The sequence below is a fragment of the Prionailurus bengalensis genome, chromosome D1 (genome assembly GCF_016509475.1).
Source record: "Prionailurus bengalensis isolate Pbe53 chromosome D1, Fcat_Pben_1.1_paternal_pri, whole genome shotgun sequence".
In the NCBI taxonomy this organism is placed as follows: domain Eukaryota; kingdom Metazoa; phylum Chordata; class Mammalia; order Carnivora; family Felidae; genus Prionailurus; species Prionailurus bengalensis.
This window is the reverse complement of record NC_057346.1, coordinates 58,111,235-58,136,234: the sequence shown is the minus strand read 5'-3', so window position 1 is coordinate 58,136,234 and position 25,000 is coordinate 58,111,235. Positions and strand designations below refer to the sequence as shown.

General features: G+C 41.0%; 3 protein-coding genes across 9 annotated transcripts in view; 2 read left to right on the top strand and 1 right to left on the bottom strand.

Annotated features, from left to right (window-relative positions):
• Positions 1-9,496, top strand: part of MRPL48 (mitochondrial ribosomal protein L48) — a 53,136-nt gene extending 43,640 nt beyond the window's left edge. For all 3 annotated transcript variants that reach the window (XM_043580286.1, XM_043580287.1, XM_043580285.1), the window contains 3 exons: positions 5,753-5,855; positions 7,957-8,046; positions 9,201-9,496. In XM_043580286.1, coding sequence (XP_043436221.1) covers positions 5,753-5,855; positions 7,957-8,046; positions 9,201-9,275 — 268 coding nt within the window. In that variant the 3' untranslated portion in view covers positions 9,276-9,496. The remainder of the gene's footprint in view (positions 1-5,752; positions 5,856-7,956; positions 8,047-9,200) is intronic.
• Positions 9,497-17,217: 7,721 nt separating this feature from the next.
• Positions 17,218-20,314, bottom strand: LOC122483355 (cytochrome c oxidase assembly factor 4 homolog, mitochondrial). 3 transcript variants are annotated; one of them, XM_043580282.1, is made up of 2 exons: positions 20,084-20,314; positions 17,218-18,065 (listed from the first exon to the last, which is right to left on the bottom strand). In XM_043580282.1, exons 1-2 carry the CDS (start codon positions 20,240-20,242, stop codon positions 17,799-17,801), a joined length of 426 nt encoding a protein of 141 aa, XP_043436217.1. In that variant the 5' UTR covers positions 20,243-20,314; the 3' UTR covers positions 17,218-17,798. The 3 variants fall into 3 exon arrangements, with proteins under 3 accessions (XP_043436217.1, XP_043436218.1, XP_043436219.1); XM_043580283.1 differs by having other exon boundaries at positions 19,786-20,164; XM_043580284.1 differs by lacking the exon at positions 20,084-20,314 and adding an exon at positions 19,960-20,071.
• PAAF1 (proteasomal ATPase associated factor 1) overlaps positions 20,294-25,000 on the top strand; it is a 38,259-nt gene continuing 33,552 nt past the window's right edge. Inside the window, exons 1-2 of one of the 3 annotated variants that reach the window (XM_043580277.1) lie at positions 20,294-20,396; positions 23,902-23,942. In XM_043580277.1, the coding sequence (XP_043436212.1) occupies positions 20,350-20,396; positions 23,902-23,942 (88 nt within the window). In that variant the 5' untranslated portion in view covers positions 20,294-20,349. The remainder of the gene's footprint in view (positions 20,397-23,901; positions 23,943-25,000) is intronic. The other 2 variants (XM_043580276.1, XM_043580275.1) reach the window with 2 other exon arrangements.

Sequence of the window (25,000 nt, the reverse complement as noted above, 5' to 3'; positions counted from 1 at the left end):
TACGTGGCCCGGTGTGTGGATATGGTAAAAATTATACTTTCTTACTCATTAGATAGCAGTATATTCCCATTTTGCAAATGAGGAAACCAAGGCCCAGAAGGCCCAAAAGTCACAAAACCAATAAGTGGCCTAGATTTAACTCATTTCTGCCTGACTCCCAGTATTTTTAATCGTATAGGGTCTAATTTAAATTCTTAAGATAAATTTGAACTTTTAAACCTTGGTAACGTGGAATATAACTGTGCTAAACATGCACTTGAAAAGATTGGATAATAACCTGTGACTTTAGCTCTCACAGCTAATAGTACTTCAATTGTTTTAGGCCTAAAGATGTGCTTTATCTTTTCCTGATGCCCCAGAGAGTTGGTTGCTCTTTGAGCACTTGACGCATACTTCTATCATGTCACTTAGTGCTTTGGGCCGTAATAATCTATTCATGTGTCAGCTGCCCTCCCTACTGACTAGTGGGAACTGTGTTCTTTTTTATTTCTTTAGCATCTAGCACAGGACCTGCCACATGGGGGACATTAAGCCGTTGTTGAAAGAATGACAGGTTCTTGAATGTGACTGAACAATGCAAGTGTGTGGTGTATATGGTATACATTTCCTAAAGTTTAATGAAAGTGTCTTTAATTAATGAATTAAAATACTGATCGAGTCTATTCCTGCTGTATGGTTGGTATTGTACTAGACATCCTGACTGGAGGATACCAAGGAGAATGTCCCTGATTTTAGGGAGTGTGTGTGTGTGCGCACGTGTGTGTGTTTGTGTGCGTGTGTACAATGTAATGTGGAAGGTGGTAAGTGAAGGATGAAATGCAATGTCAGTTCAAGGAGGCTGAACAGCATAATAATTTAGAACAATGCTTCCTGAAAGTGCCACTCTGCAAAGATATCAGAAGCTAATGCCAAAATGTACATTAGTGCTTTGCTTCCTTCATCAAGAAAGTCTCACTATTGAAAAAAAAAATGTTGGCTGAATTAAATGTTGGTGTGTTTAATGACTGTTGCATGCTTCTTATCTTGTAACGGACTGATAACAAGCAGTTTGTTCACCAGCAACTTAACTTGCCTATGGACCATACTTTGAGTAACAATTGGTTAAGAGTACAGGCTCTGGAATCAAATGGCTTGTGTTCAAATTCTAGTTCTACCAGTTGTTGGCAATATGACCTTCGGAAATTCTGAACCTCAGTTTCCTCATCTATCTAACTGGGATGATAATTTTCTTATTCCTTTAAGTTCTGAAAATTAAATAAGAAAGTGTATGATAGCACTTAGCAGAGAGGCCAGAACATTGTAAACACTCTGTAAATAATATTGTTATTAACAGCTACTGAGAATATATATTTTTTTAGCTGGCAGGGATTAGGGGTAGCTTCTCAGAGGTTGTGGTGGCAAAGAGGCATTAAGTGTCATTTACAGAATGTTATCATACCTATAGTGGGTTAATTCCCTGAAATAGTGTTTTACATTTTTAGAAGGACTTTTTAAAAGGTGCTGTTTTTAAAACCTGGCTGTGGAAAGCTCTGGCTTCTTTTGAGTAAAGGCAGGAACGCAGTAGCATTTGTTGAGCACCTACTATCAGCCAACCATTCTGGCTTTTTTTGTATAATGTTGCTTGATTCCAAGAAGCACCTAAGCACCTAACACATAGTGAATCAAAGTATCAACTCTGTGGCCAGACTGCTAGGGTTTTGCTCTGGTTCTGCAGCATTCTTATTGTGTGGCGTTGGGCAGTTTACTTAAACTCTGTATCTTCGTTTCCTCATCTGTAAAATGGAGTTAATACAAGTTCCTACATACAAAGGCTATAGTGAAAGTTAAGGGAGATAATATATTTAAAGTGCTTATAACTGTTCCCAACGAGAGTTGGCTGCTACTATTATTATTATTTATTAATATAATAGAAGCTTGCCTATGGTCATACATCTAATAAAAGGCAAGGTCTGGATTTGAATCCACGTTTTTTTCAAATTCTCAATTCTTTGTAATTGGTTCTACATGCAGCTTTCAGTGTGATCTTTCTAGAATGGAAATATTATCATGTTAGTACCATGCTTCAAATCCTTCTATGGCTTCCCATTCCTTTAGGATCAAAATGAAAGTTCCTCACATGGCTTGCTAGGTGCTCTATGGCCTGGGCTTGCTTCTGTTGCCTTAACTCATATTTCCCGTTCCGTCTTCCTCTCCCTCCAATTAACAGAGGCTTTGATTTTATCCCTTTCCACCTCAGGACCTGTGCATATGCTTGCTCTCTAAAGCTTAGAATACTCTTTCCCCTTTACTTAACTAACCCTTGCTTTTTTCTTAGCTTCTTCAGAGAACCTCATTAAATTAAGTCTTTATGTTAAATATTTGGGAGAAGTAAAGATTATATAACTTCCCTCTCATGGCACTCATTCCTTACCCTCGTAATTACTTGTCTCTTATTGGTCTTCCTTCTTAGACTCTAAGATCTATAAGGCAAGGACTCTCGATCTCCATTAGCAGTGTAACCCTAAGACCTTTCCCAGTACCTGACACATAGTAAGCACTGAATAAATATTCATTGACTTGGATTGAGTTTTAGTAGTCATTGGCATGATTCTTAGAACAGCAGAATGAATGATGTGCTGCTTTTTGCCTCTTTTCTAGCTCATTTCTCCAAATAGCACAGAGCATAAAGAGATGTTCGTTTTCAGCAACTCCCTTCTCTGCATTGATTGAGGTTTTCAGACCATTGTATTGTTAGGCATTCTCACTGCCCAGCTTTTCAGAGATAAAATGATTTTCTTTTCTTCTGATTTTCATTTCATCATGATCCATTTTTCCTCTGGGAGTGGTGGGGTAGGGTTCTGACCTTGAGATGGAATTGGGCAGGGGAGCAAAGTGTTGGCTTTTGTTCTATAAATGGTCTGCACTGCTGCAGCTGCAACTCACCCAGGAGGGGAGAGGAAGAGGTCCTGCAGGTTTCTTAATCTGCCTGCCTCCCTTGCTGAGCAGCTGCCTGGAGATGGAAATCTTATTCATCTGGGAGCAGCTTCCAAGCCTGAAGCTGATGTAGCCCCTGTGCTTTGTGGAGACTAAAAGCATCACTCAGCATCACTCTCTCTAACGCTACTTTTTTTTCTTTTTCCTTGAAGTCCACTTACGTTGCTTAAAATGGAGGTATGATTTATATTTAGTGGAATCCATGGATTCTAAGTTCCCTAATACCCCAACAGGCTCCCTTGTGTCCTGTCTCAGGCAGTAAGAATGCTATCCTGAAGGTAGCATTATTTTGTCATTTTAGATTGACTTTTGACAATTATTTCATTTCTTCCCTTCTGCTTTCCCTGTCTGATCGTTCAAGTTATGTTTATTGCAGAAAATTTGTAAAATACAGAAAAGTGTAGACACTGAAGAAAAATTACACGTATTCTTACTACTCAAAGGCCTATTCTACCTTGAAATGACCAGAGTTCCTAGTATTTCTTTGTCAAAGTACGTCAAACTATGGTTTTTCTGTTGGTTTTCTCTGAGGGCTTATCAATAGCTGCTTCACTTTTTTGGAATGCTGCCTAGGCAAATGCCTATATGTTCATTCTTTATAACTTGATAAAATGCTACCTCACCTGTGAAGTCTTCCCTGAGCTCCCTTTCTCTCTCTTGTCCCTGTAATATTCAGTATGTGACTATTACTGCCTTTTTCTTACTGTAGTGAAGATGTTTGTGTACTTTCTTGTCTCTCCAAAACACTCTTCTTAGTGAGCTCCTTTATTTATTTATTTATTTATTTATTTATTTATTTATTTATTATTTTTTAATGTATGTTTATTTTTGAGACAGAGCAAGAGACAGAGTGCAAGCAGGGGAGGGGCAGAGAGAGAGGGAGACACAGAATCCGAAGCAGGCTCCAGGCTCTGAGCTGTCAGCACAGACCCCAACGCAGGGCTTGAACTCATGAACCGTGAGATCATGAGCCGAAGTTGGACGCTTAATCAATTGAGCCACTCAGGCACCCCTTAGTGAGCTCCTTTAAAGGATAGGCTACATATTGCCCAGTAGTGTGCGTAGGACAAAACAGGCTTTGAGTAAATGTTTGTTGAATGAATGAGTGAATGAACAAATGAACAAAATCTTGTGAAGTAAGTGTTGAATAGAATGCATGCTCAGTGGCAGGAATGGACAACTCCCACTTTAGTTAGTCAGTCTTATTTGCAGAATGTCAAGAAAGAAAACTAGCGTTTTAGAATACTTTTTACTTTCCTGAAAGCTTTTGGAAGAGGAAGTCCGAGATTGTGCTAGAAAGTGGTAAGGAACGTTATTTAGGGAGGTTACTTGGAAGTTTGCAGTACCTAGCATTTACTCTTTATAAGGGCAAGGGAATTGGCATTTGTAGTCATATTATGCCGGGCAAATTACTTATATAATCTTATTTAATCATTGCAACAACTCTATGAACTAGGTATCATTATTCTCATTTTGTAGCTGAAGAATCTGAGACTCAGAAAACTGAATTAATTGTCCAAGGTCAAATAGGTAATAAGGGGCAGAGCCAACATTTAAATCCAGGACTATCATGTCTCTAATCCACTTCCATTATTTCCATTATTCATTTCGTAGAGAGCCATGCCCCTTGCTATCAATTGATGAAGCTTTGTTTGGCATGAAAATTCAGGAATTCTATTGTTATTATTCCATTTATCTTCATTTTGATGACCTTTTTGACAAGATAACACTAATACCATATTTCTGTGTAGCCATCGATCCTATTTTATCACCACACCTGGTCTTCACACGTCTATTAATTTAGACCTAGATTATAATCCCCTTTATTGTGGAATAAACTGAGGCCGACAGAGACAAGTAACTTGCCTTAGTAAATATTGCTAATAAGCTAAAGGGCCAAGATTTGACCCTAAATCCAGTGTTCTTTTCACTGCAGCATGTAAATCTGCTGAAGCTTATTATAGCAAGCATAGTCTCTACAACAGTATTTCTCAAGCTGGGGACATTTAATAATGTCTGGAGATAATTTTTTTTATTAAAAAATTTTGTTTAATGTTTATTTTTGAGGGAGAGACAGAGAGCAAGCAGGGGAGGGGCAGACAGAGAAAGGGAGACACAGAATCTGAAGCAGGCTCCAGGCTCTGAGCTGTCAGCACAGAGCTCGACACAGGACTCATGAACCGTGAGATCATGACCTGAGCCAAAGTCAGACGTTTAACCAACTGAGCCACCCAGGTACCCCTGGAGATAATTTTTATTGTCACCATTTCAGGGGGGTACTGTTGGCATCTTGTGGGTAGAGATTAGGGATACATAGGCCAGACCCCCCACAACAAAGAATGATTTGGTCTAAAATGTCAATAGTGCTGAGGTTGAGAAATTATGCTCTTTTAAAACAGTTGGGTTTCATGCCTCATTTCTCCAGAAGAGGTGAAATACCCAAGGTTAGCCTCCAAAGTGATGAGGTTAATTCTTTTAGAATTGGCTTTTCTTTAGTAGCAGTGAATAGTTATTAATCACCAGATTTTATTCAATGTTCTATCAGGCAAGAACTAGGGATGCAAAAGGCATTAGACATGGTCTGTTCCTTCAGGGAGTTTAGAGGTTTCTGGAGGAGGTTTAAGAGGATCTGCTTACTTTACCCTGGTTGCAGATAAACTGCCCTAGATTCCAGGAGTCACTGCATTGCAGGAGTGGCTGTACTCAGGGACCACCCTGATTCAAGTGGTGCTGCTGACTTAAAGGAACCCTCCTCATAGCTGACTCTTCCTTCCCATAGTTATGCGATGCCCACCAAAACCATGGAGGTATTGCGGCTGCAAGACCAAGGCAGCAAAATGTTCTTGGACTCAGTTCTTACCACCCATGAGCGAGTGGTTCAGGTAGGCACTCTGGGAGAAACTTGAAATGTATTTGCCTCTCCTGGTTCTTCTTCTAGTTTTTTCTCCTTCTACCATGCCCTTCTCTTCCTGTTGCCTGCCCCCTGAAATGATGATGTTCTCCAGGGTTTAGTTCTTGATCCTTCCATCTCTCCTTGTGTAATACCTTCCCTCTATGCAATCTCACTCATTCCCCGGGTCTCAGTGGCCATCATAACATACCGACATCCCCCTGATACATATCTCCCAGTCCTGATGGGTTATATACTAATAACCCCTAGATAACATCTCCGGTCCTGATCTCTCCGTTGAGCTTCAAACCTGATATCCACTTATTTACTGGACTTCTCCACTGGGATATTCCACAGGTGTCCTACACTCAGCATATATAAAACCAATTGTAGAGGAACTGACGTTTTGCTTTTTAAAGTTTATTTTTTTAGGGGTGCCTGGGTGGCTCAGTTGGTTGAATCTGTGACTTTGGCTCAGGTTAGGATCTTGCGGTTTGGGGGTTTGATCCCTGCTTCCAATTCTGTGTTTCCCTCTCCCTCTGCCCCTCCTCTGTCACACTCTATCTCTCTCTCTCAAAAGTAAACACTAAAAAATTTTATTAAGTTTATTTTTTTAATTTATTTTGAGAGCAAGAGAGAGGGAGCTTGTGAGCAGGGGGAGGAGAGGGAGGGCGAGAGACAGAGAGAGAGGGAATTCCAAGCAGGCTCCCTGCTGTCAGTGCAGGACCTGAGGTGGGGCTTGATCTCAAATAGTGACATCATGACCTGAGCCGAAATCAAGAGTTGGAGACTTAACCAACTGAGCCACCCAGATGCCCCCTAACAGCTTTATTGAGAATTTTATTCATATACAATTTACCCATTTAACATGTACAATTAAATGGGTTTTAATATATTCACAGTTAGGCAACCATCACCACAATTTTAAACAATTTCATTACCCCGAAAGGAAACGCTACCCATTTGCAGTCACTCCTCCTTCCCTGTCCCCCCCAGCTCCTGGCAACCACAAATCTGTTCCTGCCTCTATGATCTTACCTCTTCTGGACATTTCATTTAAATGGAATTATACAATATATGGCCTTTTCTGTCTGGCTACTTCCACTTAGCATGTTTTCAAGGTTCATCCATGTTGTAGCAGGTATCAATGCTTCATTCCTTTGTATTGCCAAATAATATTCCCATGTATGGACATCACCCCTTTCTGACCCACTCAAGAAGTATATTAACAAGACGTATATATTCCATAATATATGTTCCATAATATAACATTCCGTAACAGAATGTTAAGGTAGTAACACCTTAAATCTATTATGCTAACTTTAAAAATTAAGTACTTAACAATCTTTAGTTCTTTAAATATTATCAGAAATAAATTATTTGAGATACAGATCTTAAGAAAGATCTATCTTGCCACTGAGGCCCATAGGATAAAGTTTGATCTCTTTAGTGCCTAAATACCTTTATGATTCTCTTCCTGCTTTTCCTCTTCTCACCCCATTCATTCCAGCCATACATGGAACTCATTTTAATTCCCTAGTACTGTGTGATGCAACACACTTTACTGATTTCTTCTGCTTTGAAAACCCTCCCGATTACTGCTGAATTCTCCTAGTTTACTCCTGTTTTTCTTCAAGACTCCACCTAGAAGTTACCTTTTTTTGGAAGCTGTCTTTGACCTCCTTAGGTTAGGAGATATTTGTCTTGTGGGTTCCTGCAGCCCCCTGCGTGCCCTTCTACTACACATCTGATTCGCCTCTGGATTCTCCGCACAGGGTCTGACACTAGTCCAGTCTATGTGGGTACACCTGAGTTGAATCAGAAAGTCATCCTGGACTTGATAACCTCTTGGTCCAGTTATGACATCCATTGTCTGCAGGAGCAGACACTAGCCATGACTACTATGTTGGCAAGCAGACACTTTGATGGCAAGAGGAATCCTGTAGAGGTTGGCTCTGAAACTGGCTCTGGGTGTTAATCCTCTACCCAAGGGCCCTGTAGCTCTGCTGAAGCTGACATCTGAGCCCCTGCCATGTCTGCCCAATCACCTGGCTTTCAGTGCTCTCTCTTAGAGCATCTTCTTTCCTTTGCAGATCAGCGGTTTGAGTGCTACATTTGCAGAGATTTTCTTGGAAATAATCCAAAGCAATCTTCCTGAAGGAGTCAGATTGTCAGTGAAGGAGGTATGTGCTAGTTTGAGAAGAGGCCCCCTGGTGGCCCACCTGTGTTCAATATGGATAAGAGCATCTGGCTTTAGAAACAAGACAGAAATGTGGGTAATTTAGCACAGGAAAGGTTTGCAGACTGGTATAACTGTGGTCATTATCCTGCCTCTTCCAATGGATCAGGGATGATCCTTTATGAACCACAGGAGCAGAACTCCATCACAGTATCCTGGTGTTAGGGGTGAACCCATAGTTGTGTGCAGAAATAACATGATTTAAGATTACATACAGTCTAATTAATCAGAACACAAATAAGGAAATGTACTTTAAAGAAGAGTTTCCTGGACCTTTAAGGCTTGACTGTAGCCTGACTGAAGAATGCCAATCAGAAGGAAATTTGGCATGCAAAACTTAGAAAACATTAGGAACTTCAGCCTAAATACTGAGTATTTGGGTCCATATGCCAAGACAAGCCTTGTTATGACACAGATACATCAGGTCATTTTAGACTGATGCAATTTGCTGCATCCAGCTCTCCTTGTTCTGAGTCCATGCTTGTTAATTCTCTTCTTGTTATTCAGGTTTCACACAGATCTGTATACAGGAGAAAATGTGCTGGTCATGCTGACTTAAATATTCCAGTCCTTATGTCTTTCCTATTGTAGATGGAGAATTTGGGCATTGCCTCTCTTTAAATGCTTCTAATGATATACTCAGCATTCTGACATTAATTCTTTATATGTCTGTCTTCTCTCACCAGACTTAAGTTCATTTAAGGCAGGGAGGAAGTCCGATTCAACTTAGAATCCCTAGTATCTAATATAAGTCTCATGAAAAGTTAGTTGAATCTGAATCATTCTCTACAGAGCTGTCTGATGGCTTTTTTTAACGTGTATTTATTTATTTTTGAGAGAGAGAGAGAGTGCGAGCAGGGGAGAGGGACAGGAAGAGTGGGAGAGGATCCCAAGCAGGCTCCATGCTCAGCACAGAGCCTGACTCAGGGCTTGATCCCACAAACTGTGAGATCATGACCTGAACCAAAATCAAGAGTCATATGCTTAACCGAGTGAGCCACCCAGATGCCCTGCTTTTTTTTTTTTTAATGCTGTGTATGTATGAATAACTGAAAGCTCTGTAGTAATTCCCACTTACTTTCTTTTTCTTCTCCCCAGCACACTGAAGAAGACTTCAAAGGAAGGTTCAAAGCTCGGCCAGAACTGGAAGAACTGTTGGCTAAGTTGAACTAGCTCATTGCAAACCCTTTCAAGCCAGGACTGGTGATATTGAGTGCCAAGGGGAAGAGCTTCCTGGGTGGTCAAAATTAAGAAGATCCTTTAGATATTGTAACTACCCATCCCCATTAGCCAGGAATGCCTCCTCTCTTATATGGAGGAGTGTTGCCGATTACCACTTTCCTTTGAGCCAACCTAAGACATCCTTCATCTAATAAAAATCTGCAGCTGGTGGACATGTGCGTATGTGAGAAGTCCGTCCATCCTGTGGAGTATCTTTTATTTTTTTATTTTAAGATTTTATTTTTAAGTAATTTCTACACCCACCCAGCAGCGTGGGGCTTGAACTCACAACCCCAAGATCAAGAGTCATATGCTCCACCGACTGAGCCAGCCAGCTGCCCTGTGGAGTATCTTTAAGGGATTCTATTTTCTCTTTAGCACAAAAACATACTTCCCTTCAATATTTCTCCAGTTAGAGTGATCTCATTCTTTAAAGCAATCTGGCATTGAGTCTTTTAGTGAAACAGAGGATCATAAGTAAACTTGGGTAGAAGGAATAGGGACGGGGCTTTTGGTTTTGCTTATGAAAAAAGCTCTCCAGATAGAAACAAGGTCTGTCCATAGTGAAAAAAATTGCTTTGTGGGGCAGTGAGTGACTTGTCATATTCAGGCAGATGTTACATAACTGCTAATTAGGGTTACCTGAAGTGGGTTTAAACAAAGAATTAAAGTTGATTTTGGTCAGGGGTCAGAAAACTACTGCTTGTGAGCCAAGCCCCACTGACTGCCTGCTTGTTTATTTGTTTTAATGTTTGTTTGTTTCTTTATTTAGAGAGCATGAGCGGGGTAGGGGCAGAGAGAGAAAGAGAGAGAGAGGAAGAGTGGGAATCCCAAGCAGGCTCTGCGCTGTGAGTGCGTCTGACACAAGGGCTCAGTCTCATGAACTGTGAGATCATGGCTTGAGCTGAAATCAAGAGTTGGATGATTAACCGACTGAGCCACCCTGGCACCCCACGCTTTTTTTTTTTTTCTTTTTTTAAGTAATTCATTGAGGTGAAATTCACAAACCACAAAATTAACCATTTTAAAGCAAACAATTCAGTGGTATTTAATGCATTCACAATGTTATACAACTACCACCTATATCTAGTTCTAAAACCCCATTGCCTATTTATTGGAACAGAGCCATGGTCACTCATTTACATGTCATCTATGGCTGCTTTCACACTGGCAGCTGAGTAGTTGCGACACAGACTGTAAAACCAAAACATTCATTATGTGTCCTTTATAAAAACAGTCAATCCCTGATCTAAGTCACTGATTCTCAAACTTAAGTGTGTATCAGGATCACCTGGAGGGCTTTTTAAAACATAAATTGCTGCTCTTACCCCCAGATTTTCTGACTTAGAAGATCTTGAATGAGGGCCTATAATTTGAATTTCTTACACATTCCTAGGTGATGCTGATGCTACTGGTCCAGGGTTAACTTTTTGTTTTAACGTTTATTTTTGAGAGACTGAGCAGGAGATGAGCAGGAGAGGGCAGGAGGGGGGCAGAGAGAGGAAGACACGGAATCCAAAGCAGGCTCTGGGCTCTGAGCTGTAAGCACAGAGCCTGACGCAGGGCTTGAACTCATGAACCATGAGATCATGACCTGGGCCGAAGTTGGATGCTTAACTGACTGAGCCACCCAGGCCCCCCCAGGATTACCTCTTTGAGAACCATTAGTCTAAGTGACCTCTAATGTTTTTCCTATTTTGAACATTAGTTCGTTCATACTTTTGTACATAATAGCTATCATTTATTGAGCTAGACCCTGCTCGAGGTACTAAATGAGCGCTAATCCTTACACCAGTCTTTTAGGGTGTGTATAGGAGTGTGCATGTGGATGGGTATCTGTGTATGTGAAAAAGTTATGTGTGAGTGGTGTGTCTGAGTATGCATGAGTGTATCTCACATTTACTGAGCCCTCATTATATCTATGTACTTTATAAAGATTATCCTTGAGATTGATAGTATTCCAGTTTTATACATGGAGAAACTGAGGGTTGGAGAGATGAAGTGACTTCCTTTTCCTGAAGGGTCACATAGCTAATAAGTGGCAGATCTTTCTCCTCGCTTCTGTGGGATACTCCTACACAGAGGTCTGTGGGAGCCCAGAGCAGTCTTAGCCTTGCAGGTACTTTTCTGAAACCCAACAGTTTCAGTCCTGATGTTATTATGGTTTCTTTGCCTTGGTCTCTAAAGGCAGTAAGAAGAAACTCAAGATTTCCTTCCAAGGTATAACCCTAAGGGGTCAAGAGAGCAGATACCCTCAATTAAAATGCTTCACTGAATTCCCATTGGAGGTTCAGCAGGCTAGTACTTCCAAGTGAACCCCACTGGGAGTGTGGGCAGAATTTTTTAGGTGAAGACTGGTATTTTGGTTGTAGAATTATTCATTGCTGAGTCTCCTTTAGAGAAGATAAAAGAGAAGTTGCTAACAATGAGTGTAAATTTGGGGGATGTATAGTGACATGAAGAGAAAAAGATGAATAAACACATGTTTGCAAACACACACACACTGTCCCCATATCTATCATATGGACTCCATTTAGGAACCTGGAAAACAGCATTTCTTTTCAGTTTCCCACTTTTCCTTGTTATTGATTTGTGGAAGCAGGACACAGGATTTCATAAATTGAGAAGATATTAGAGCTGAAGAACATTAGGACCCAGCCAGCCTAACCCTCTCTTTTAGCAGGTGTGGGTTAGGGGCCAAGGAAAGGCCGTGCTTTACCCAAGGTCACTGGGCACCTCATTGGCAGAGCTGGGAGCAGGATTTAGATCCCTTGATTCCCAGTCCATCCCTTTCCATTACATCATGGAGGGATGAGTCAGGCTTATCTCGTAAATAGGAGGCAGCTGGGTTCTGTCACCTTGGAGTCTTATGTCACTGACCTCGTTGATTTTTCCTCTTGCCAGAGTCAAAGAGCTTTTGTTACTCATTAGTCTGCCCTGAAATAAGTGGAAATTGCTCCTAATGTCTTATCCTGGCAAGAAGGATGGGAGATATTCTGATTGCTAGAACCTCAGAGTTACGATGACAAGCTTCATTTGACTCTCTAGAGTGAGGCCCATAAGGAAATGGACTTTCCTAGAATCACATGGCAGTGAAATCAAATGGAATGCAAGTCTTCTGGCTCTAGGTTGAAAATACCTTGGCCACCCTCTCTGAGACAACTTATTATAAAGGAAAGAGTCAGACAAACTTGGGCTATTCCTAGTTTCTGCACTTATTAGTCTTAAGGCCTCAGGTGAATTATTTTCACCTCATAAACCTCAGTTTTCTGATCTGTAAAGTGGAAAGAATCCCTTTAGCAGTTTGAGATAGAGATAATGTATACAATGGGCTAGCAAGTGCTCAGTAAATGTTGGATTACCTTCCCTTCTAAACTTCTTCAGCATACTTTTTAAAGAGTTTTTTAAAGAGTTTTTTTAAGTATAACTTAAAAAATATATACTAAAACAGCCTATCTTAAGTGTATATTTGATCAGTTTCAAAAAAATAGTCACCCCTAGAAGTACACTTCTAGCAAGATAAAGAATACTTCCATAACCTCAGAAAGTTCCTTGACATTCGTTCATTCTTCCTCAGAAGCAACCATTAATATCACTTCTAGTGCCACAGATTAGTTTTGCTTTTCTAGTATTACATATAAATATCACAGTATATACCCTTTTGTGTCTGATTTCATTTACCCTGTTTTATCCATGTTGTTGTGTCTATCAATAGTTCATCCCTTCAGCATACTTTTAGTTTTTAATGTCCTGGTTAGCGTTAAACTGTGCCCAGAACCACCATGAAAACACGAGGGGTAGGCAGAAGAGACAAGATGGAAGATCAATGGATTGGGATTCAGAACATCTGGGTGCTAGTTTTGGCTCCATCAATACATAACCTTCGGGATGATCCGTTTTGGTCTTCATTTGAAAGATGAGATAATTGGCCCAGCAGGGAAACCGACTTGTCCAAGGTCACTGTGTTAGCCAGTGAGAGCCAGAGATAGCTCCAGTTTACTCAATTCCTGGTCAGTGCATATCACTGAGATTTTCAGAAATGAATCTTTATGTAGATCAGTAACTTTCAAGAAGGACTGAATGCCTGGATTGAATGGGCAGTCTTCCTAGGTAAGGCCAGCAAATTCCTTAGCTTCATGTTTTAGTCCCTTTCTTCTAGCTAAGGATGCCTTGTTCTGCTACCACAGAAATTGGCAGCTGGAAATTGGCAGCTGTGGATTCTGAGAGTGTTTTAGTTGCAGGTAAAGAAATGGAATCTGGACATTTTGGGCATTCAGACACTGTAGCAATGCTCAGAGACCCCTATTTCTAGGGTGTAAATTGTACCTAAGGAAAGAAAGCTCTCTGCGTAAGCACTAGGTATGTCTAGAACTAGACCTGCTGGAAAGGCAGTGCACACAGAATTGGCCAATGTGTCTTGTGCTGGTTTAATCTGTGCTTTGATATCTTTGTGCCATTTTTGTCTTCAAATGTCTGGTCTCCCTGGAGAATCTGAAATGACTCATTTAGTTCTTATAAATCCCCCTGGAATGACTTTCATTCCCAGTCATTTCAGATTTAGCTCACCATTTAGACAGAATGCCCAGGCTCTGAAAGATGCCTGAGCTCCAGAGAATGAAAACGCTTCAGAAGAAAGCTGCTGGAAAAGAATCCCTCCCACTTCTGCCAGCTTTAAGTCCCTGCTGGAGCAGAGTAGGGAACTCTATCATTCTATACAGCGGACAGTGTAAGGTTTCAACCTGGACTGGCTCCAGTTCTCTTTAGATTTCTAGTCAGCAGCCCAAGGACTTAGCCTCGCAACTTTACCTGAGGAAGGGAGTGGGAGGCATCTCTTATTACTCATCTAGTAAAATGCCATTACAGTGCACCTTTGTCCTGAGCACAGGCCAAGTCCCCAGCTAAAGACCTTGCAGGGAAGGGCCAACTCTTGAGTCTGCCCTAGGCCTAGCCAAGGGTGGCATCCACCCAGCCAAGAGGTCTCTCCACTCATCCCTGGCACCAAGCCTCTGTACACAGGTAAGTATAGGCTATATAGGGATAAGCACGGACCACCTTAAATTACAGCTCCATGGCTATGGGCTCCAGAGCTGAGAGACTTAAAAAACGTGCCAATCTATAACCCTGTGGGCAATGTGTACTGGTTAATCTTTAAGTAAAACACTAAAGGGGCGCCTGGGTGGCTCAGTTGGTTGAGCATCCAACTTCAGCTCAGGTCATGATCTCGTGGTCTGTGAGTTCGAGCCCCGCATCAGGCTCTGTGCCGACAGCTCAGAGCCTGGAGCCTGTTCAGATTCTGTATCTCCCTCTCTCTCTGACCCTCCCTCGTTCATGCTCTGTCTCTCTCTGTCTCAAAAACCTAAATAAACACTAAAATTTAAAAAAAGCACTAAAAAAAGAAAAAGAAAAAAAGAAAAGGTAGTATTTACATAGTCTATGTAGTTACTATTTGTTAAACATTATACTAAGCACTGGATGACTATGAGAACACAGAACAGAATAGCATAGACTTTAGAATAAGACTTGAAAGTCTGACCCCCAAACTGACGTTTATTTCCTCCTCTGTAAATGGGAGCTAATGGAATTATTATGGGGATTAAATGAGAAAATGTAACTCAGAAGAGTGCCTAGCACACAATAATAGGCAACATTTAGTGAATGCTTCCTGTGTACCACACAGTTTCTAACTCATTCAACAACTTTATAAGGAAGGTCTACATTTATTAGTTTTAAGGCCTAGGTGTGTATTTTACAGAAGAAAAAAACAGATCCTGAGATGTTAACTAATTTGCCCCAAATCACACAGCTTAAGTGGCATAGTGGGATTTGAAAGCATTGTATCATAGGGATTGAGAGAAAACGATGGAACCAAATAGCCTGGGTTAAATGCTTCATAACTATTATAATATATAACATAACATTTATTATATATGACACACATATATAATATACATAAATATAATATTTATAAGAGTTTTAATAGTTCAAAATACGCTAGTAATTTTTATTATTTGCTATTTATGTATTGTCCCTCATTTAATTCTCCAAGTATGTGTATTAAACAGGAATTATCCCCATTTACTTTGAGGAAACAGATTTGGGTGGCAACAGAGCCCTCTTTACCCAGATATATCCTGTGACCCACCCAGTGTTAGCTCCCTGGTAGAGCTGGAGTCCTAAAAAAGTTACACTTAGCTGGTTTAGTTTCCTCCTGCTAAGGAGGTCCTTCTAACCTTCCCCTTTGCTAGAATCCCACCTACCTTACCCACAGTCTATCATTTCTATTTTAATTACACAAATTAACACATAGATACATTCCTGTTGTAAAAGACTTGAATATATAAGCAAATATAGTTCTTATTGATGGAGTTTTACATTGTGACCATTTATCCACTCTTTAAACAATGCTGCAATGAACGTAACAGTATATACATCTTGTAAAAATATATTTAAGAGGGCTCCTAAAAAAGGAATTTCTATTGAAATATTTTAATTTTTTCTAAGTTTTTATTTTAAGTAATCTCTACACCTAAAGTGGGGCCTGAATTCATGACCCTGAGATTAAGAGTTACATACTCTTCTGAATGAGCCAGCCAGGTACCCCGCTGTTGAAATATTTATTTATTTTTAATTTTTTTTTAACATTTATTTTTGAGACAGGGAGAGACAGCATGAATGGGGGAGGGTCAGAGAGAGAGGGAGACACAGAATCCGAAACAGGCTCCAGGCTCTGAGCTGTCAGCACAGAGCCCGACGCGGGGCTCAAACTCACGGACCGCGAGATCATGACCTGAGCTGAAGTCGGACACTTAACCGACTGAGCCACCCAGGCGCCCCTGAAATTAAAAGTATTTATAGATCCCATCAAATTGTCCTCCAAAAGCTTTACTAATTTATTATCCCTTTAAGTGTGATTGTGCCTGTTCTTCATTCTCACCAGTACTGGTCATTATAAATACTTTTAATTTTTGTCAATAGAAATAGCTAATAACCATTTTAACTTTTTTATGTTTCAATTGGGTTGTTTGCTTTTTCTCACTGATTTCTAGGTACTTTTTGCTTGTGCAGATGGTATTCTGTTACATATGTTACAAATAGGTAATGTCTCCTTTATCATTAAAGGTTCAACTCAACTAACTCCCTTGAGATTCTTGCTGACAGCTGCAGTCCACACTGCTCCCTCTGATGACTCAGCATTGAGCAGACATGCACCCCAAAGAGATTCATCTCTCTCTATATGCCCAGTCATCCCATTCTAATTGGATTTTATTGTTCTTTAAACTCGTATTCCTCCTGTCTTCTACCCTCTTCTCTTTCCTCCCCAGTCACCAACAAAGACTCAAAGTAGTTTTAGGGCCTACAATACTTCAGATTTGTGCTTCCAATATATAGATGCTCAAGAAATGTAACTGATGATGAGAGCATATGCCCCTTTGCATTCCAGCTTCTGTGGCAAGAGTCACTCTTCTAACTCCCTTCCCACTCCCAAATGCCTCATAGGGCTAGGCAGAAAGTAATAGAATGGGTAATGTAGTTTCATGGAAGGAAATGAAAATCAATGGCAACTGTTAACAACTGGAGAACATAACCACCTAAAAGAAGCATCCATATTCAGCTCCAGCAAATTACTGTCAAGTAGGAATATGAGCTCCATGTTGATAGCGTCTCCAGTTTTTAAAATCTGAAAATCTGTATTTTATGTTAAATGTGCCTTTTAAATGTCAGGCCAACATTGTGTGTTTCCTGGGCTGGAAGCACGCTGAGGTCAGACTGTATCTGTATGCACATAAGAGGCACTCGATGTTTATTTTCCCATTTGTTTTCTTCCTTCCTTAGACTGAATGAAACGTCCAGAACAACTAATGAAAGATAAAGGCACTTATATAATGGTCAGTAATTAGTTGTTCTAATGCTGTTTTATTTATTTCTATCTCTCAAACCAGACTAAGAAACATGAAAGAAGAGATCCTATTATTTATCACATCAGATCATATTATTCATTCACACAGTACCTGGCACATGGGAAGGTCTCAGAAAAACTTGCTGTGTTGAACCAATTCCTCAATAAATGAAGACCTGATTAGGTAATCAGTTTACATTTAGATTGTGAATTTACTTTTAAAATTAAACATCCATGTAATCGGCTCAGTACCTGGCACACTGACCCAAGATGTAAGGTAAGAGAGCATCCCTTAACCCAACTCTTTGTTTTACTTGGCAAATATCAGTTGACATTTAATACTGGTGTAACATGGTAGGTGAGGATGTGTGGGATTGCACAATGAAAATATGACAGCTCTTTACAGCAGTCATGTCCAAACCCATGGCTGTCTGGCTCTCAAAGTCAGTCTTGGCCAGACAATCCCCATGTTCTACACCTCTCGGCCCAAACTTCCACTGTTCAGGACTTCTTCCTCCTATGATCTCTCTGGGCTGGTTTCTTCAGGGACATCCTCTGGGGATAGGTGGTTTGGGGTCTCAGTGGTGAGCACTGCCTTGCTCTTTCCTCCTCTGCAGCTCCTCCCGCCGCCTTGCCTGATGTTCACTCATGCAGTCCCTGAAGGCCTGTACCTGTGGCTGACACTGTCGCCAGTCCTGGTGTTGGGCCATGCACTCCTGTACTGCATAGTGGAAAGCAGCACAACCAGAGCGGGAAATCAGCTGGTCCAGCGGATCCTCTTCCTCATCCTCCTTCTTCACCTGTCGGGCCCAAGTATGGCCTTGAGTTGACATCTTTGAGAGTCTCTGGAATAAGGGAGGCAAAGTTAGAGTAGGAATGTGATTATGAGGTTCCATTACTATCAATAACATTGACCAAACTGCACTGTTATAGGCTATCTGTGCATCTGTCTCCCCTTGCAGAGTGTAAGCTTATTTGAGAACAGATATTCGGCCTGATTCATTGGTGCCATCAGTACTAGGCCTGGCAAGAGAGCATATCTGTAAAATGGTTTGAACTCAATAGAATGACATAAAGTATATGAGAATGTTTAGCACAGCACTAAATAAGCTTGAATGGATTTTGCAAACGGAATTTGAATTAGGTGAAAAGTCACCTTTTTGCGGCAGATGTCTCCCCAAAAGAATGAATCTCTCCTTTCCTCCTATTAGCCTTTTCCTATGGCTGGAAAAGAACATAGTTTAACACTTGGGAGATTACCCAAATATGGGTAGCGTTTGACATACAGGAGGAATGTTTGACATACAGAGTTCAGTTTAGCTGTAGCATAGAGTGTGCATGAGCGCATAAGTCTGTGAGATGAGAGTACTTAATGTGAGGTTGATTTGCCCAGACTGTCTTCCCAAGATCATCTGCCTCAGAGCACCCAGCAGAAAGCAGCCTACAGAAGGAACTTGAGAAAGCTTTGAAGGGAAATAACCTCAGCCTTTGAACAAATTTCACCATGACAGGCTTTAAAGGAACTAGCACTCTTCAATGCCTTTTCTGTTTCTCTGATTCATTCAACAAATGATTATTGAGTACCTATCATGTACCAGGTACAACGCAAGAATTGAGGATACAGGAGTGACCAAGATGGATGTAGTTCCTGCCTTATTGGAATTTACCCTTCAGTGCCTTTCCTGTGTCTCTGATTCATTCAACAAATGATCAATGAGAACCTATCATGTAGCAGGCACTATGCTAGAGTTGAGGATACAGGAATGACCAAGACGGATATAGTTCCTGCCTTAATGGAGTTTACAATCTAGACAATAAACAGGTTACCACACAGTGTGTACAGATAGCTAAGATTGGGAACACACTAGAGGATCACCTAATCCAGACATGGCAGGAACAGGCTGAGTAGGCTTCCTGGAAGAAGCGATTTCTAAACTGAGACTTGAAGGATGAATAGGAGTTAGCCAAGGATGGGGAGAAACAATACGGGTAGTCAATGGAAGAGCAGGGTCAGGGGTTGAGACAGAATTTGACACAGGAGAGGAACTCAAAGTTCTGTATGACTAGGGAATAGCAAATGAAATCGGCACTATGAGAAAATCTGATCATAGCAAGGTCTTGTTGGCCACGTTAAGCCAACATAGCCTACCCAAAACTCATTTGCTTTGGAGGCAGTATAACTTAAGGAAGGAGGTGGGTAATAGGTTTTGAAGAGACTAAGATTGTAAACCTAGCTTTGTTACTGACTCACTGGGTGACCTTAAGAAAATCACTTCATAATCTCTCTTGAAAAAGAGTTCACATCTACCTCACAAGACTGTTGAAGACTAAATGACATAGTGCACGTAAGCCTGGCATGTCCAAAGACTTCAATAAATAAGTTTTTATTACTGTACAGAAAAAGTGCCCTGGATTCTTAGCCAAGAGAACTAGGTTCGAATCCTGACACCACGTTTTACCATACAATCTTCTTAGCTTCCTCCTTAATAATACTGAACTCATACAACTAATATAAGGATTAATATGATAATGGACGAGAAATGCATGCGCGACAACAGGGCTCACAGTAAATGCGACGGTACTCTTTCCCCACCACATCCTGGCGTCAGTCTTCCCTGAAGGAAAAAGAGGAAGACCCATGGTTGGAGATCAGGGCAAGCAAATGGTCGGCAGGATGGCTGAGACTGGCCTGGACTAGGAAGTCATAGGAAAGCAGAGAAATTCATGTGTCCAAGGTACCTGCAGCTTCCACTTTAAAGTCTCCCACTTTAAGAAGACTCAAGCGCGCGCGCGGCAGCCAACCGCAGCCCCGCTGTGCCGGCTAAGCCTTACAGCGCAAGGACGCGCGGTACAGAGTGCTCACCGAGCAACAGGTGGAACACGAGAATTTGGACGCGCGTTCCTGCACGTCGCCGTCCGTCTCGTAGGCAGTTGTAACTCTCCCGACACTCCGACCGGAAACCAGCCTGTAAGGGAGCTTGAGAGCGGAAGTGGGGAAGAGGAACCCGCCGCGCATAATCATTGGTGGCCTCTCAGTAGAGATTCCGCCCTCCAACCTCGTCGCAGCCGCTTCTGGGACCCACTTCCGGCGAAGAGCGGAAGAGGCGGGCAGGTGGAGGCGGGGTTAAGATGGCGGCGCCTTTGAGGATTCAGAGCGACTGGGCCCAAGCCCTCAGGTGAACAAAGGCCCAGACCCGGGACGGAGGAGGCGGGTAACGCATGTTGTCTTTGCGTTAAGGAGCGCTGTACCCAGTCCAGGATAGGGATTACCTCATCGATTTTTAAGGGATCCCTGGGTGTAGAAAAAGAAGTCACACATGGTCATAGGTTTTCATTCTCAGAAGAGCTGTCCTGAGGCCAAAGCAACACGTACGTGCTGTGTGATCCCAGCACCAGGATTAGGATCAATGAGTGGACAAAGACAGGCAAACTGGGAGGCAGGGAAACTCTTGGCCAAGTAGTCCTAGTCATTTAGCAAATATTTACTGTATTTGCAAAAGTCCTAGTACTCAACCACCTACCTCCACATTGTCTTTGAGTGTATGATGGAATCCTTGTATTCTCGGACCCCCAGTGCTATGTTAGACATATTGGGCAGTTCTATTCAGGAAACAGTGTAACAACCACTACGTCCAGACCCTGTGAGTGTTGTGGAGTTTTAAACAGTGGTTCCTGCCTTTAAGAAGCTGACAGCTTAATTGGGAATGCACAGCAAACCATTTATTCAATATCTATTTATTCATGGTATACTGTGCAAGTTACTACTGCGTGCACCAGGATGAGTACAGCAGTGCCATGAATGGCAACTGTTACTACTAAGGGTTTTTCAAATCGGAACAGTGGTGAAGATGAATAAAACATAGCTTTTTGCATTTAAGAAACTTACACTTTACTATGTGGACTAAATTACTTACTACAACACAGAATGTGTGACAAGTAATAAAGGAAGAACACTAACCTTTACTGAGGGCCAACCAGGAGAGAATGCAGGAGAGGAATAAAGAAGTAACTTGCTTAGGATTTTGCAGCCAGTAAGTGACAAAGTTACTTAGTATCAACCTAGATTTTTCTGTCTTAAAAGTGTCTTTTTCATTATATCCTAAAAGTGTTAAGAGTGATGAGGTAAGGATGTGGATGATTGGAGAGGAGCATTCTAAAACATGTAAAAAGTCAGTGACCTGTTAGAATGCAGACATTGTGTACTAGTCCCTTGTTTCAATTCGTTTTCCAGATAGCTAGGTGACCTTGAGCAAGTCACTTTTTCCTGAGCCTTAGGGTTTTTTTTTAAAGTCAGTTTTCTTAATAAATATTTATTTTTATTTTTTAATATGAAATTTATTGTCAAACTGGTTTCCATACAACACCCAGTGCTCATCCCAGCAGGGGCCCTCCTCAATGCAAATCACCCACTTTCCCCTCCCTCCCACCCCCTATCAACCCTCAGTTTATTCTCAGGTTTTAAGAGTCTCTTATGGTTTGGCTCCCCCCTCTCTAACTTTTTTTTTCCTTCTCCTCCCCCCAAAATGTTTTATTTCTTTTGAGAGAGAGAGACAGAGAGAGAAAGAGCACACACAAGTGGGAGAGGGGCAGAGAGAGAGAATTCCAAGCAGGTTCCGTGCTGTCAGCACAGAGCCCATTGCCAGGCTTGAACCCATGAACCGTGAGATTATGACCTCAGCTGAAATCAGTAATCAGATGCTCAACCGACTGAGCCACCCAGGTGCCCCTATAAAATTTTTTTATTTTGAGACAGAGAGACAGAGCAAGGGAGGGGCAGAGAGGGAGAGAGAGAATCCCAAGCAGGCTCTGCTCTGTTAGCGTGGAGCAGGACGTGGAGCTCAATTCTAGGAACTGGGAAATCATGACCCAAGCCGAAAGCAAGAGTCAGATGTTTATTATTATTTTTTTTAATGTTTATTTATTTTTGAGAGACTCAGAGAGATAGAGTGTGAGTGGGGGAGGGGCAGAGACAGAGGGAGACACAGAATCCAAAGGGGGCTCCAGGCTCTGAGCTGTCAGCGCAGACTCTGACGTGGGGCCTGAACCCACAACTGCAAGATTATGACCTGAGCTGAAGTTGGATGCTCAACCGACTGAGCCGTCCAGGCGCCCCAAGAGTCAGATGTTTAAATGACTGAGCCGTCCAGGTGCCCCTGAGCTTCAGGTTTTTTGTTTGTTTGTTTGTTTTTAATGTTTGTTTGTTTGTTTTTAATCTTTAACACGGGAATAATAAAAGGTATTTTGTTAAATTGTGAGGATTAATTACACTGTTTGCAAAGTGTCTGGCACAGGACTTAGTTTCTAGTAATCCCAATAAATATCTACATATAAAGTGTTTTTTTAGTTTTATTTTTTATTTTTTTAAATTTACATCCAAATTAGTTAGCATATAGTAAAACAATGATTTCGGGAGTAGATTCCTTAATGCCCCTTACCGATTTAGCCCATCCCCCCTCCCACAACCCCTCCAGCAACCCTCAGTTTGTTCTCCATATTTATGAGTCTCTTCTGTTTTCTCCCCCTCCCTGTTTTTATTTTTGTTTCCCTTGCCTTATGTTCATCTGTTTTGTCTCTTAAAGTCCTCATATGAGTGAAGTCATATGATTTTTGTCTTTCTCCGACTAATTTCACTTAGCATAATACCCTCCAGTTCCATCCACATAGTTGCAAATGGCAAGATTTCATTCTTTTTGATTGCCGAGTAATACTCCATTGTATATATATACCACATTTTCTTTATCCATTCATCCATCGATGGACATTTGGGTTCTTTCCATACTTTGGCTATTGTTGATAGTGCTGCTATAAACATTGGGGTGCATGTGTCCCTTTGAAACAGCACACCTGTATCCCATGGATAAATACCTAGTAGTGCAATTGCTGGGTCATAGGTTAGTTCTATTTTTAGTTTTTTGAGGAACCTCCATACTGTTTTCCAGAGTGGCTGTACCAGCTTGCATTGCCACCAGCAATGCAAAAGAGATCCTCTTTCTCCACATCCTTGCCAACATCTGTTGTTGCCTGAGTTGTTAATGTTAGCCATTCTGACAGGGGTGAGGTGGTATCTCGTTGTGGTTTTGATTTGTATTTCCCTGATGCTGAGTGATGTGGAGCATTTTTTCATGTGTCGGTTGGCCATCTGGATGTCTTCCTTGGAGAAGTGTCTATTCATGTCTTTTGCCCATTTCTTCACTGGATTATTTGGGTTTGGGATGTTAAGTTTGATAAGTTCCCTATAGATTTTGGATACTAACCCTTTATCTGATATGTCATTTGCAAATATCTTCTCCCATTCTGTTGGTTGCCTTTTAGTTTTGCTGATTGTTTCCTTCACTGTGCAGAAGCTTTTTATTTTGATGAGGTCCCAGTAGTTCAGTTTTGAAAGTATTCTTGATTTTTCAAAGCTGTGCAGCTGTATGGATAGTGAACTCCCTATTGATGAAATATTTGAGTATTCATTTAACCCGTAGATATCAATGCCTTAAGTGCTTAATCCATGAATATTTCTTCAGTAAATAAAGTTTGTCTTAGAATAATCTATGCCTGGATGAGATGTTATACTGGATCATACCTCAGTACTATGTCCAAACTGAAAATTATATGATCTTCTTTCCCCCTTGCACCAGTGGCATCCTTTTCAGCATTGAATGAGCCTAATTAATCTTTTGTTTCTCTTCATAGGAAGGATGAAGGGGAAGCCTGGCTGAGTTGTCACCCCCCAGGTAATGTCCATATGCCCAAAACTATATGCCTTCCCTTTAGAGAGAGGGGATTTACTACCCCTAGAAGAGAGCTTCATACTTTCTCTTGACCCAAACTCCTTGCATAATGCTCATAGTCTTCAAATGTTCTTGACCATTCACACCAACTCCTCCATTTCAGGGGAAGGCCTTAAGATTAGTTTTCCATTTGGAGGCCACAGACTTACTCAGGGAGTGATTAAGTCCCTTAGTTATATATTATTGTATTCTAAGCAGTTCTGTAGTTTCATTTGTGATTTCCTGATGATGATTCCTAGATGTATGGCTCCAGCCCTGAACTCTCTTCAAGTTCAAGCAGAGATTGAACAATTATCTGCTAGACATTAATGCTTGAAGCTCTCACTGTTCTCTTGATTTTATCAAATCTAAAACCAAGCTGAGCACTTCTCTTGTCAAACAGGCCTTCTTTCTTCATTTTCAAATTTAAGTTACCACCATTCTAGGCATCAGAATGAAAAACCTAGTCACTTCACCATGTCACATCCAGATAGCTCCCAAATCCTATCAGTTATTTCTTTGAATGACACTTCTGTGTTAGTCTTATCCATTTGTTTGTAGTTATTGTGGTACTATTAAAAAAAAATCAAACTTTTTAATAAATTTGTGAGTTTTGTTTTACTGATTATCCTTAACCTCAGATACCTTTGATTCTTTATATAACTATATTCTATTTCTCTGAGAAATAGAATTTTAAACAGTCTTTTGAGGAAAATGATGCTGTATAGAAGATAGTAGCTAGGTCTCATAGTCAAGGATTTTGTTTTTAAAGATGAGAACTAATTGTAGAGCAATTAAAATACAGGTTATATGTAGAGGAGAGAAGGGCTAACTGAAAAGCTAGTGTCTTAAAGGAGAGAGAGATTCAATTAACTCTAAAAGACTAAGATTGAAGAAGGTGAGGGTAAGTGCAGATGTAGATAAATGCATTGGTGTGGACATAGACATTTAAGAGTGTCTTCCTTCCTCCTTTCCTTACCCTTCCTTCCTTCCTTCTTTCCTTCTTTCCTTCCTTCCTTCCT